The sequence below is a fragment of the Clytia hemisphaerica genome, unplaced genomic scaffold (assembly GCF_902728285.1).
Source record: "Clytia hemisphaerica strain Z4C2 unplaced genomic scaffold, Clytia hemisphaerica genome assembly, whole genome shotgun sequence".
In the NCBI taxonomy this organism is placed as follows: Eukaryota; Metazoa; Cnidaria; class Hydrozoa; order Leptothecata; family Clytiidae; genus Clytia; species Clytia hemisphaerica.
The window spans coordinates 241135-256351 of record NW_027103680.1 but is presented as its reverse complement, the minus strand read 5'-3'; the positions used below and the strand labels follow the sequence as shown (position 1 = coordinate 256351).

Below are 15217 nucleotides of genomic sequence, written 5' to 3'. Positions count from 1 at the left end.
ATTTAAGGGCTCTGACCATAGTGAATTTTTCATAATTGCCGTGTTTAAAATGTGTTTTCTGACTGATGTAACCAACAAAACTATGGCATGTTATACATTTTCTGTTAGACAAACTATTCCTGAATCTGAAAATTCAAAAATTGCATTGAAAAAATTTGATGAAGAAGAAAATGAAGACTTTTGCGAGGAAGCGTATTTCAACTTTGAAGAGCTTAGTTTCGGCGAAGAAAAAACACTTTGAAAAATTTTTCGCAGTAGATGGTGTATCTTTTGCAAAACAATAAAATTTTTTGCGGAAAATTTTTGTAAATGCTTCTTTGTCTCGAAATCTTCAAAATAGTGGTTTTTCATCAATTTTTCATTTGGATTTTGCTTAAATAAACAGTCATAACTTTTGACACATCTTTTTAGAAAGATGTTCCGCAAAATTTAAAATAGTTCAATTCTTTGCGGACAGTGTAAAGAAATTTTGAAACAAAAAGGTTAATTACCCATTGAAACTTAGCTATTTAAAAATAAATGACATCATTCTTCAATTGCGCAAAAGGTTTTAACAATTTTAGATTTAAACTATAATTATTCTTAATGACATCATTGCATAAATTAATTAATTTTATGATCATGAAAGTAATAAATGATTCATTGCTATTATGGGAATTTACTTTTATTAATGGTGAACACTGTTTAACTTCGAAATGCTTGGCTTGGCTTGGCTTGTAATTATTCTGCCGTAATTAGCTTGATGCATACTTTATAGAGAGTTTTGATTTAAAAAGATGAGGTTTTAGATACCCAAAGTTTGATACTAAATATCTGACGAAGGAATTAATATTTCAAAATTCTGTAAACGCAGTTTTTTGCTAGTTCCTAAAAGGAACCTTCAGCCAAAATATCGACATTAAACTGAAATACTGATTTTTGACTATGGTCAGAGCCCTTAATAGAAAACCAATCCGAATACCAACGACTCACTTTCATAAGCGAGAGGTAACTTTCATACCCTCCAAACCACAGATTCATCTGGTCAGTAATTTATAGATCATATTTTCATCACATTATCACGTCACTAAATACAAAGCGATAAACTTGCATTGCCAAAAAATTAATCCATAGTATAGATCTAGTTGTTGTTGAGCTTAAGCTGAAATAAATTTGTCGCTTGGTTGCGAATAAGTCTTTGTCAATTGTATTGCAGAGATCATTTTTGCACCATGAGACCTAAAATCGAATTGAAACTCATTGTAATACCCCTGTCTATTTGACCTGAGTTATAATTCTTCAGCCAATACACAAATTTCCTATATTAGTAGATCAATGTTAAAAAAAGTTGTGAAAAAAAGTTGAGTGAAGCTCTGCTTGCCTGAGACATACAAACATTACCTCTATACATTTTGAAAAAAAATATGTTAATGTGTGCTTTCAGCACAGATCTGTAAAGCCCGAAGGGCTAGAGTTGCGGCTTTTATCGAAAAGTGAAGCCTAGGTTTGGAAGGATTTCCTACCAAAGTCACATGACTAAAATATGCAATTTCACTGGTTTGAGAGATGTGAAATAGCGTTTGCCGCCTACTTTTTTTTATCTCGCGCTCCGAAAACAATTAAAATGCTAGATCCTATCCATCGGCACAAAATTTAAAAAGTCAAATTTTTGCTTCACTTTTTTTTGCTGGAGAAAGCTTAAAGTTGCCTATCTAGCCCTTCGGGCTTTACAGATATCTGTGGCTTTCAGCCAATCAGAGCTTTATTCGGCGGTTTTTTCGTGACTTTTTTACCATGAATCTGCTAATAGGAAAATTCGTGTATTGGGATAAAATAAATGGGAAATGGACTTACTTCCAATATCGGATTAGATTTTGGTGATTTCAAATTATTTTTCTTTACAGCTCCAAAACACCCCTTTCTCACAGACCCGGTCGAGTGGGACTCGCTCCCACTGGAAAAATTGGCCAAAATATCGCCCCCGGTGGAAAATTATCTTCCAATTTTTGTCCCTACCGAAAAAAAATCCAATAAACCAATCCTCACTGCAAAATAATATGCTATTTTTCCCATCCGCACTGAATTTCCTGACTTGAAAACAACGGGTCTGTGAGAAGTGGGTATTCCAAAAAGCGGTCAGTGTGATTTCTAAAATCAAAGCGTCTTACCTTACCCTGTAGAAATAGGCGTGCGACGATACAGGGTGTATTTTATCAGTCAGTTCAATGCGAAATCTCGTATTACCATATTTGGAAGAAACCATTGTGTAATGTTATATAAATGTTCTACATCACATATAATGCGCATGCGTAAAGTAAAATATTGTTATGGCAATTTCCTGTATGTATACATTTGTAGCATTTCAGTGATAAAACTAAATCAAATGAAATAGATGCAAAATAGAAATAGAAAATGATCTATGATGAAATGAGCTCCCCAGATCGTTGTTTTCTATCAGACCTCTAATTCAAGGTCCATAGTATATAGAATGATGACCTTCGTAATGACATTTTGGTCTTCTTAACCTTTTGGCGGATAATCACCTCAAAAATAATTTTGAGGTATTCTTCGGCTAGGATCATGACATTTTTGTTAAATTTTTGAGCCTTAACGAGGGGTGATTGGCAATTTGCAGGTAAAAATGCTCTTAAAATGGCAATCATAGGTTCAGCTGCTAAACTCCATGATGCTAATATTCTTAGTATATTCTCAATGTTTTGGCCAATTTCTTCAGTATTCTTATACACCCCTGTCTCACAGCCCAGTGGAATTTTTTTTCTCAGTTTCTCAGTGGGGATAAAAATTCCTATTGCAATCCCAATGGGGATAGCAATTCTATTGTTCTAAGGCTGAAAAATCCAATGGGGATCATTTTTGAGTGCAGTTTTTAAACATTCAATTTTGAGTGGGGAGGAAATAAAAGTCATTTTTCCAGTGGGGCTGAAATTCCAGGGTATTTTCCCACTGGGGACAAAATTTTGGCTAAATTTCCCAGTGGGGCTGGGGTCTCAGCGGGTCTGTGACAATAAAGTATAAGCCCGAAGGGCTAGAATCGAATCTCCTTGGTAGGATTTGAAGCCAACAAATCCTACCAAAGTTGCGCTGCCTTGAGCGGATCGCCTGGTTTTTACACAAATGACAGATTGAAACTAAAATTTACCGCTAAATTTCGAAAAAAATATCAATCGTAAACAAAGGAATTGCTAGATTCAATCTGTCGTCAAAAATACAGTGCATTTTTTAAGGCTTCACTTTTTCTTGCCTGAGAAAGGTTAGAGATTCTATTCTAGCCCTTCGGGCTTTAAACTCAATGGTCTGTGACACAGGGGTGTTCTTATTAGATATATATAGAGTATGTAGATTCTTTTGAAAACAAAGTGTCTAGGTGTGCCGTAAATAAGCACAGAAAATTGCCAGCCTTACCTCTCGACGATACATTGAGTAGCACCAACAGGATATTCACCAATCTTCGTCTCATACTATTCCATCAAGGGGAAGAAGATTACCCGCATCAGATTTGGAATTATTCTTTAATTCATTTTCTAGCCATTCGTAAAAGTTCCATTAAAAATAAAGATTTCAGAAAAGCGCGAAAGTGTTGTTGAGTAAAATTCGTGAAACTTAAATTTTTTTATGATATTTTATAAGCTCGATAATCGTTTCAAAACGAGGTATGAGTTTTCAGTTTTTCCTGCGCACGAAACAAGCAAAATGTCTATGCTCCTTTCAACTTTCGTATTATCCTAGACTATGCTATATAGTCTAAAACAAATCACTATCTAAGAAATAAGCCCAAAGCCGAAGAAAATTTGCAAACGGGCTTTTTGCCGAAAATAGTTTACAGCCGGTAGAGTTTGCCAGTCGTTTCTTCAAAACTCTCCCGCCGATTTTTTCCGTATACCGCCATAACGCCATACCATAATGCCATACCACCATATTTTTTCCGCCTTTACTATCACTGTAACGGACGATAACATCGTCTAGTATATTCCCTGATCTAACTTAGCTAAGATAATTTTTAATAATATTGTTATCGATATCAAAAAAGTTATACTCCTATCAGGAATATCCAGACGACCTGGACAAGACAACCAATGAGATAAATGAAAAATAGTAACAAAACTACATTTCTATAATCCAAATTAATTTTTTTTAATCATCGAAATTTCAGACAGTGACCTCATTTATCACACGCTAGCACAAAAAAAAAATTCTGAGTTTCCATTTTAATATAATGAATATTTCATTTCTACTTTTTATTTTACGATATGATTAAATATAAAGTTCTCACGCGGGTACTTTTAATTATAATTCATTGAAATTCATCACGAAGATATAATTTTTACGAAGGTCTTGTCCGTAATGAAACCATCGTCAGGTTAAACCAAAAATGACCTAACTGCAAAATAGAAAAATGTCAATGATGGATGAAAAATCCCCTTTTCTTGATGGATTTTTTTTTTCTTTTGTGCACTTTTAAACTATTACCATCAAAGTTTAAGATGGTAACTTTTTCAAGTTCCAGTCCCTGTCGATTGCCAATTCTTAGCTTTTTCGTGTTTTATATACTCGATACAACCTTTATATATTGACTCACAAATACCAAATAAACACCTGTGTTGTGTTTTGTGCATTGTCCATTTACATACCAAGTACTTGTTTTTGTTTACGTCGTTGCCATGCCAATTTAATGACGTCAAAAAAGAAGAATAGAAATTCGAATCCGGTGATGAAACTGAATCCGAGACCAAGCCCGATAGCTCCACCCATGGTCGCTGAAAGAAAGATTTTGAAAAAAATTCCATAAGGGAACATTAGAGAAATGGCCCATTATAGTAGCCAAGCTTGTCTACATTTTGACATTTTAAAATCGTTTAAATAATTTTCATGAATGTTTTATATTCATTTCAATATCTTTATTAGTTTTAAACCTAAAACCCTCTTAAACAAAACTCAAAACCACACCCACTTCTCACAGACCCACTGGAAAAATTGGCCAAAATATTGTCCCCAGTGGAAAATTGAACCCCAATTTTTGTCCCTGCTGAAAATAATTAGAAAGCGAATCCTCACTGCAAAATATTGTGCTTTTTTATCTATCCCCACTGAATCTTCTGGCTAATATCAATCCCAATCGAGTTTGGGCTGAAAAAATCCTGCCGGGTCTGTGAGAAGGAGGTGTTCCTAAATGCGAATGACCAATATACAATTAAGTAAACCACTATTCGCACCATAATATTACCCGAAAGAAGTCTAAGGGTACCAGGGTGTGACGCAATAAAAGGTGAGAACGAACACATTTTGGGCAATTTTTCCAGTGGGAAGAGGTTCTTAGTGGGCCTGTGAGAAGGGGGTGTATTGTTATATCTCAATAGAGAAAGAAATCCTATTGATTCCAGGTCAAAAAGTCTACTGGGGATGGTTTTCAGTGCAGTTTTTTCATTGAATCTCAAATGGGCGTAAAAACAAAGTCAACTTCCCAGTGGGTCTGAAACTGTGGGGTATTTTCCTCAATGGGGATGGGGACGAAATTTTGGCTAGAATTTTCAGTGATGTTGGGGTCCCACTGGGTCTGTAACACAGAGGTCTCTTTGAAATAATCATTTGATTTGTTGAAAGGTAAACTACACAATATTCGTAGCGAAGAAAATTGATTACATTATCGGCCAAAAGTGACTAAATTTTGGCTTGGTGACTAAAATTAGGGCCAGCTAAAAATTTGGGCCAACTAAAATTAAGGCCGACTAAGTTTTGGCCGATAAGGTATAAATTTACCTATGAGAGAATTCCAAGAGACGGCTGGTTGCATTTCCTCTGTCTCAACCGTGTTGTCGAAAAACGAAACATGGATTTTCAAGATATTATCACTAGAAAAAGAATAAAAAAGAATTAACAACTCTTTACCAGAGAGTACTGTCACATGCTACAGGAGTAGTATCACACGCTACAGGATGTAGCAGCTAATTTAGTCAGGAAAGATTAAATCTGACTAGAATAATAGATTAGGGTTTTTGTTCAAGTACATAACAATCTCCAGCCTTCCCCTTATCCTGTCTCCAAGGAAATAAATATACGGAAAATCCGGAACAAGTAAAATATTTCCATATTTTCCGAGCAAATGTCTGATGACTGGTTTATCGGTGACCCAAAAATGCACTTTTTGTGTTATAAAAGCGCAGGGCACTTTTGTAGCAAAATGGCGTTAGATTGCTGCTATATCTCTACATGCAACAACATCTTCTCGTCAATTTATATTTTGTACATGTAAAATACGAGATGTATTATACTCTTTTTAACCAATCAGATTGCTGATATTTTTTGGATCGCCGACATGATTATTATCTACCTGACCTGATATATTTTTCAATCTCGTTGATACTTCTGTTATTGAACTTTGGTATTGTTTTCTTCATTTCTTCATATACAGATTGACTTCCGATTCGGTATGTAGATTTTCGGACGGTGTACGACTTTCGGACGCATTCATTCGGACATGTATGGTAGCAAGTGTTTTCGAGAACATCGCCTTCTTCATACAATTCATCTATGAAGGTGATGAGTGAGAGTAATAGGGGAACTTTTAGGTTCAAAGAATGTATAGAATATATTCAAGAAAGTGTTCTATACCATCGGTAGAGTGGTATATCAGCCAAGAATAAAGACAAATTTTTTTCCGATACTCGGAGTTTTGTGCCGTTTCAGGCAGTCTTCGGTCAGTATAGAATACACGCTTTTCTTTTTATAAGAATAGTAATTTTTGGCTGAGGGTGAGCATTATTCTTATTTTTCTATTGTTCTAAACAATAGGCCTATTGTTCTAACTCTGAAATCTCACCTTGATATTCTTATGGAAGTTATTCTTTTAAAAGAAAAGGCGTGCATATTCTGTATTCTCTATGAAGAACTTGCATTTCTACATGGATATCAAATGTGTAAAATCACTATTTTTTGCGATTCGCTTTGACAGTACTTGACAGTGTATATTTTTACAAGCCATGCTTCTGCTTGTCGTCTACACGTTCCTTTTATATACACGTTTTTTTTATATAAGGAACACGTTTATAAGGAACTCGAGGCTCAAGATGGTCCAAAAAATAAGGAATTGTTTAGGAACTGCTCAGGCTGAGAATAAGAAAACAAGTTTTAAGGAACAGTAAGAGATGGTTATCCAAACTTAGCAGCTATGTAAATAAGGAACTCGATAAGGAACTTTGAGGCTGAAATTCTCTGTAAAAATAAGGAACTCCAGGCTCAGAGCAAAGTTAAGGTTCCTTATAAAAAAAAACGTGTAATAACATCAAAAAATTTTGAAGCCTTCTGATATTCTTAACTTATTCTTAGTTTTAAGCGCCGTAAAATGTTCTTGAAATTATTCTCAAATATCTGTTTTAGAGTATTTTGTACAATTTCCTAAGAAATCGTTTTTTTTAGAGTTCTTAAATTCAAAGTCTCGAATAGTTCTTACATTCTTAATATTTTAGCCATCGAAGGCTTATGTTTTTGTGTTTTTTGTTCTTATAAAAAACGTATAGCAAATAATAGATGTCGAATCAAACCTTGAATGATCTAGAAATACTAAGAATACACGTTTTTTTTAATAAGAACAAACTTTATAAGAACATAAGGCTTCGATGGCCAAAATGTTAAGAATAAGCTAAGAACATTTTAAGGCTTCACAGACTTTAAAACACATAATTTCTTAGGAAAATTGACAAAAATACTATAAAAATGGCGAAAATACAGTAAAAACATATTACAAACATTTTTAGGCTTAAACCTCAAAAAGTTAAGAACATCCGAAGGCTTCAAAATTTTTGGATTTATAAAGGAAACGTGTACTTACTCAGAACTTGATAGTAGGTTGGAAGATCTTTAAGCAAACAAAAGTCATAACCTAAAACATATAAGCATGGAAGTTTTATCATAAACTTTTTTCTATAAGAACAATTTAATAAGAACAATGAGGCTCAAAAATGCCAAAATAAGAACAATTTAAGAACAGTGGAGAGGCTGAAGTTAGAGAGTTATAGCAAAAAGAATCACTGGTTTCTAAAATCCTCTAAATAGTAAAGCAAAAAGCCAAAACTTGTTTTTAACCTTAGAAAAAATAAGAATAAAATAAGAACATTTGAAGGCTCAAAGTGCCAAAAAATAAGAACAGCCGAGCCTCAGCAAAAATTTACTGGTTCTTATAAAAAAAAAGTGTAGTTTTACCACAATGGGTATTATAGGGACTCGGTAACATTTTATTCTGAAAGAGTAAAGAACATCGAAATTACTGTTCGTCCAAGTTTTGATCCCATCATCCTTTGCATTAATTGCTTTTGCAAGTCAATTACACTTATTGACAATACAAAAGTAATAACTTGCACGCATTACAAATCAAGATGAAAAGGATTGTAGGATTGAATTTCGGTCAAATGTTAAAAGTAATAATCATGACGTTTGCATAGCGGTGTGCTATTTAATTAATCACCAGAAAATTTAGACATTTTCATAAATTACGTCACGAACATCACTTACCTCGTATCCAGATAATTTCCATGGTGATCATATCCCTTGAGACATTAAATGATCTTTTTTATGAATAGAAAGTAATTGTAATAAAATACGCTGGGAGTTAATCACCATGGCAATAATTTCAAAACGAGGCAAGTGATGTTCGTGACATAATTTATGAAAAGGTCTATTTAGACAGAATTGCATAATTAAGATCCACTGTTAGAGACCAAAATAAGCTTTGTCTGTATGTAGAATCATATTTTTTAGATACTTTTAAATTATGTCTAGTAATTTCAAATGGTTATTTTCACAGAAATCTGACAAACTGCATAATTCATGGATAGTAGTCAAAGCTTCCAAACAAAACTCTAAGCATAGAGGTATAAAGAAAGACAGGAGATGAATTTGTCGGTAATTGGTCGTTGAAGTCTTTTGATTTCTTTTATGTAATAAATCAAAAGAAATTCTAGGCTCGCCCGACGAAATACGACTTTTTAGTAGAACTCAAGTCTGTTCTGAACATTCTTACTATCAGCATCGAAGATTTCTAGCCTTCTAATATACGAGAATAAAATAAAATTTAGCTCCACGAAATAAGTTTGCGTTCAATTTTGGCATCCATTAAATTTTGTTTTGAAAAGATATTTTCTCCAGCCAGAAAATAAAAAGTTCTTTATAAGCACACACAATTTCAGACCAAATTTGTAGACAAAAAGTTGCTGGAGAATTTTGGAGGAAAGTATTAAGCAATATGGTTCACCTTGAAGAAAATGTTGATCGAAAAATCTTGTCATTTGATGAAGGATTGCAAAGTTTACAGGCCCTTTTTTAGTCCAAATATTTTCTTACACCAATGTCAGAAACAATGAATCTCGTCTCATCTTATTTCCAACACTTAAGTTAGCCAATAAGATTTCACCTATCAACAAAAGAGCTCATTAAAAATGCACGATATATGAGATTATGAGCATGCATACCTCGTAATTTTTTTAATCGTAGGGCGAGCATGGTTACAATAGCATACTTCTCCTGTTTCTTTATACCTCCATGCTCTAAGGGAGAACACTGTGTTTTTTTTACCCCTCTATTTAAACAGAATGGAAGAAATTTATATTTTTAAAAGGCTTAGAATTTATCACTAGGTTGGACCCTTGCTTCGAATTGTTTTGTATCTTTAGCAACAGAGCAACAGAATATTCACTACCATAAGCGTCCACAGTATAGCTGGCACACAACGTTGTTTCAACGTTCATCTAACGTTATATGGACGTTGTGAACGTTAAATAAACGTTGAAACAACGTTGTGTGCCAGCTGGGAGTATAACCGACGGACTATAATTAAATATTCAGTTTTTCTACTATTCTGCTGAGGCTTATAAATAATATATAGAAATTAATTTCCTTCAAGTGGAACCCCATGGGATCCTCGCCCAGAAAGATGGGGGGATCAACTTTTGTCCTGGTGGAGGGGAAGTGGATATTTTCACCTTGATGGGAGGACTAATGCAAATGGGGGATCTCAGGATATTTTATGGGAAGTGGGGGTAGAAATTGCAGAAGTTAGATATAACATTTCAAATAGATGATTAAATGTTGGGTCTCAAAAATATTTTTTCCAATGGGGGGAGCCCCGGAAAAAGAGTAGGTGGGGGAGAATACCAAATGGGGGTTTTAGGCCCCAAATTAAGATTCAATACCTCTTTTTCGGTGATCTTTGCAAAAAGTTTTGTTCCAGTGGAAAGCTGGATAACTCCATTAATAGGTATGTGATCATCACGTGTCCCGAAACTCTCAAACATGGTAATAACAGCATTAGAGTAGGAAGGGTTTGCTATCATGGCTTTTCCAAAGTCCAATACTAAATTAAAACCGTCAAAGTAACCAATTCTTTTCGGTGCTTTTAAAGACAGCGATAATGACGATTCCAATCCATTGAATTGGTAACAAGAACCTAAAAATTAAAGAACGAAAAAATTAATAAGAAAAACCTGTATTTGGAACACTCAGAGCTCTGGCAATAGACCTTATCGGAGTTTTTAATTTTTCTAAAACAGCGATGCATTGTGGGATTGTTTCGGGGGTATTACAATAGATTTCCCTCGAGGAATTCTTAAGAGATTTCTATTGTTATATTATACCCCCAAAACAATCCCACAATGCAAAAAAATCTCCGATAAGATTTATTTTCATAAAATTTACGGGCTACTTAGGCAAGTGCACGGATAGTACGGATGTGCTGCCCCTTGATGCTTTTTTGGAACGTTGCAGTACCTGAAAGGGTAGGAAAATCAGAAACTTAGATTTCAATCCCAGGAAAAATAGGAAAATGTTTAACTTTTTTTCCCCAGAAAGATCGAAATTTGGTCAAATAAGTCTCAATAAAAGTATTCGAATTCAAAAAAATTTCCTTTTTTCCTCCGTTTTAGTCCTGCTGTAAGGATCCGTCGGGAAGCACAAACCGGTTAACTTACAACTACGGAAGCCCATTAGTGCCATTTAGATTTTCCTTTAATTTTTTAACGACGAAACTAAAAAAATTGACGACGAACTTAAAAAATTGCACTGGGCGAAATAAGAGATTTCCAATCCTGGAAATATCTTGAAAATATGATATTTCCATATACTTTTGTAAATATGGAAATATGACTTTTTTATATTTCCAAAGTTGTGGAAATATCATATTTCATGATATTTCCAAATCTGAAATTCATTGAAACATCATATTATCAAAATATTACCAAAAGTTGGAAATATTTTGAAAATGTGATATTTTAGATTTGGAAATATCATGAAATATGACATTTCCACAACTTTGGAAATATAGAAAAGTCATATTTCCATATTTACAAAAGTATATTGAAATATCATATTTTCAAGATATTTCCAGGATTGGAAATCTCTTATTTCGCCCAGTGTGACGACGAAACTGAGAAATTGACGACGAAACTGAAAATAAATTATCATTTCGTTTCGTCGTTGAAAAAACTGACAACGAAACTAAAAAAAAATTGAAAATGGTGGCCCTAATGGTTTCAAAATGCAAATATCGTTGATTCTGGTGGATTCTAAAGATGGATTTGATAGTTCTGGTGAATGCAATGCTGGTGAAGATGGTTCTTATGAATGAGATGCTGGCAATGACAAACTAGAATAAGTATGTGATGGTGGAGATTGTTGGAATCACCAGTGTCATTGGAATCATTGGAAATAATCAATGATGAAATGAATAGTGCAAATGATAAAATCAATGGTTGGTTCTATCACCCGCACAATGGATTCCATCATTTGCACCATTGATTCCATCATTTGCACTCATTGATTCCATCATTTGCACCATTGATTCCATCATTTGCACCATTGATTCCATCATTTGCACCATTGATTCCATCATTTGCACTATTGATTCCATAATTTGCACCATTGATTCCATCATTTGCACTATTGATTCCATAATTTGCACTATTGTTTTCATCATTTGCACCATTGATTCCATCATTTGCACCATTGATTCCATCATTTGCACCATTCATTTCATCATTGATTAGTTCAAATGATTCCAATGACACTGGTGATTCCAACAATCTCCACCATCACATACTTATTCTAGTTTGTTTCTCATTCACAAGAACCATCTTCACCAGGATTGCATTCACCAGAACTATCAAATCCATCTTCAGAATCCGCCAGAATCAATGATATTTGCATATTGAAACCATCAGGGCCACCATTTTCAATTTATTTTCAGTTTCGTCGTCAATTTTTTAGTTTCGTTGTAAATTTGTTCGACGACAAAACGAAGCAACAATTTATTTTTAGTTTCGTCGTCATTTTTTTTAGTTTCGTCGTTAAAAAACTAAAGGATAATCTAAATGGTACTAATGGGCCTCCGTATACAACCCAAGTATATGTGAAAGCTGTCAAAAGGCCAAAGGATGATAAAATGATTTCGTTCTAATTGGGCTTTTCCAGAAAAAAACCGTATACCCCCTGTTGAGGAGGTCCATTTCCGTTCCAAGGGGGTAAGGTTTGATGTGTGGCGGAATTCCATAGGGAGATACAAAAATCTGTCAAAAATAACTGGAATTCCATGGGGGTAGCCTTTTAAATCCTACTAAAATTCAGAATTCCAGAGGGGTTTAAACCTGAAATTGCCTGGAATTCCAGAGGGTTACAGCATTTCCAGCCACAAAATGATGGACCTCCTCAACAGGGGGTATACGGTTTTTTTCTGGAAAAGCCCATTTCCTAAGGTGAGATAAATTTGCCTTCTAACTTCTGATTCGGACGGATTCCACTGTGTGCAAGTCATTTTTCGTCTGAAACGTTCCAAGCAAATATTGTAAGGTGAGCTCAGATTTTTATTTATACTTCGTCTTAATCATTTCTAAGCTTTCTTGGCTGACTTTCCAGCGCAGCTGGTTTATCCATCTTTAAGTCAGAAGAGAATTCACACAAATTTAACACTACCAACTTTTCCAGGGCTAACTAACTTGAGAACAGATTGTGTATTTTCACCTCTACATAGATCGTCAGTTAGTTCAGCATCTTTCTGAAATTCAATGTAAATGTTACAAAAACTCCACATCTGTTATCAGGTTAGTAACTATTTCACATACCGCAAAAAAAATTGTTACCTCCTTGAATGTAACGAGCTGTGAACCAAGAGCTGTTACATTTTTGATCATAAAAGTCACAGCTTCCTGCTGGTTCTAAATGTTCCAACACGTCTGATTGGAAAATTTCTTCAAACGGAAGATTGTAAGAGTTGATAAACTTTGTTTTCGTATCAATCCCTTTTTGAATCAAATCCTGAATGAAACGGGCTGTGTTGCTGCTGTTGTGGTCCTTCTCCTTATTGCCTGACGAAAGATATCTTTTCAAATTTTTAAGATCATCGATTCCAATATCAATTGGATAGTTGTCATATTTTGTTGATGATATAGCCTTACCTAAAGGGCATATAACGATAGTTGGAAAGTCAAACTTTCCAGTAGCGTATCTACGGCTAATGCTGGTATTAACTTTATGAGCAAGGTAGTCATTTAGAAGACTTTCGAAAAGGTAAATTGAGAAAGCAAATACTGCTGAACAGATTATGAACCAGGTGACGCGGCGATAGTTTGTACCTTCAAAGAGAAATCGAAATCCATGAAGAGTTATGCCAGAGTAAAATTCTTCCACTAATTCTTTATGTGTTTTTAATGGTTTATGATGGATGCTTATATCCGCTTCTGTCTTCATTTTTTCTCACTGTCTTTTGGTTCTAAAAAATTCAAACAGCTCTTTATTGTAGCCTGGATATCTAGGTGGGAACCTTTTTTTGATATAACCCTGTGTCACAGACCCGCTGGGACCCCCAACCACCGGAAGATTACCTTAATTTCATCCACATTCGAAGTTAAATGTTTAAAGATATTGCACTCCAAAACCATCCCGTTGGATTTTTTAACCTTGGTACAATAAAATTTCTATTTACAATTGGCGCTGAAATATTTGGCACAAAAGGGAAATTCCCTTGAAACTTAACAAGATTCGCACAAATGCGACTAAATATTTCCCCTTACACTTGCAGATGGACTGCCAGATCGAAAAAAAAACGTTTCAACTTGAGGCCGTCCAGGCTTGCGCACCGCACTGGGCTCGACTTCAGTAACTTTCGAATTATTTATTATTTAAAGGTCTGATTGTAGCAGTTTAAGATTTTGAAAAAAATGAAAACTCGACCCCAGGCCCAAAAATCAAAATTTTTAAAAAAGAAATATGGTTTGTCTCTTAGCCAATCAGATTGCTTATATTTTTCAAGTTCAGGAAAGGAAAACAAAATTCGAGTTATGGAGCCAAAAAACGGGAACATTCGATATATGGAGGTTTTTTTATAAGAGTTTATTAGGAGATTTTCATGCTGCCAACGAATTTGTTCGAGTTAAGGAGACGTTCGAGTAATAGAGGTTCGAGTTATGGAGACTCTACTGTATTTAAAAAAGTAAGCTCATCTCCAGGATAAGATGATAAAAACTTCGGGCATTACGATACGCTTATAAAAAAGTGTAAGCTAAAAAAATAGAAAAAAGGGCTCGGTACTGAAACGGTTAACAGCATACACTCTTTTTTATAAGAACAATCAGGCTTAGACTGAAACAATAGGTCTATTATTCTAGACAATAGAAAAAATAAGAACAAGCCTAGGCTTAACTCAAATTTCATGGTTCTTATAAAAAAAGAGCGTAATGAGGGTTCATAACAAGAAAAATTCAAAGTGAGAAACGTTGCATATTGTAGTCATGTGTTTTAAAAATTACACTGAATGTAAACCTCAGATTAAGCACAAAATGTATATTAATATATAGAAAATATATATATATGAAAATATAAATGTTTTCTCCTGTCAGACCTACAAACAACAAAGAGTGGCCGAATTCTTTTTCCTCTTGGAGAGACGATGTTACAATGAGAAGGTAGCCAGAGGTAGCAAATCTTCTCTGGGTCCCTCTGTCTTTATCCTGGCTTGGGACAGGCTGACTGTCATTTAAGATATATATGTATATAATGTATATTAAAAAATGTATAACAAAAGAACAGTAAAGCTAAGTTTGTTAAAAATCAAGGAAACCAGCACAAATGGGATAGGCCAAATCAGCAGTTTTTATTGGAGTCATAAAGGCAAAGGTCAAGGAATTGCATTGTGACCGTTTTGTCATTTTTTTGGCAATGACTTCTTTAAGGGGCCATTCAAAAA

At 34.5% G+C, this 15217-nt stretch overlaps 1 protein-coding gene across 1 annotated transcript; it reads right to left on the bottom strand.

Annotated features, from left to right (window-relative positions):
* Positions 1-4197: 4197 nt before the first annotated feature.
* On the bottom strand, positions 4198-13817 carry LOC136803766 (acid-sensing ion channel 2-like). Its single transcript, XM_067060493.1, has 8 exons — positions 13608-13817; positions 13116-13340; positions 10179-10432; positions 8194-8230; positions 7823-7873; positions 6331-6523; positions 5755-5846; positions 4198-4754 (listed from the first exon to the last, which is right to left on the bottom strand). Exons 1-8 carry the CDS (start codon positions 13720-13722, stop codon positions 4621-4623), a joined length of 1101 nt encoding a protein of 366 aa, XP_066916594.1. The 5' UTR covers positions 13723-13817; the 3' UTR covers positions 4198-4620.
* Positions 13818-15217: the final 1400 nt, after the last annotated feature.

What these genes read in the sequence shown, in the direction of transcription:
- LOC136803766 (XM_067060493.1), bottom strand. Translation starts at nt 13,722, where the DNA reads ATGAAGACAGAAGCGGATATAAGCATCCATCATAAACCATTAAAAACA. An exon ending in ATTTCGATTTCTCTTTGAAG is followed by an intron (nt 13,341 to 13,607) that starts GTACAAACTATC and finishes ATCTTTCGTCAG; the next exon opens with GCAATAAGGAGAAGGACCAC. An exon ending in CAAAGATCACCGAAAAAGAG is followed by an intron (nt 8,231 to 10,178) that starts GTATTGAATCTT and finishes TTACTCTTTCAG; the next exon opens with AATAAAATGTTACCGAGTCC.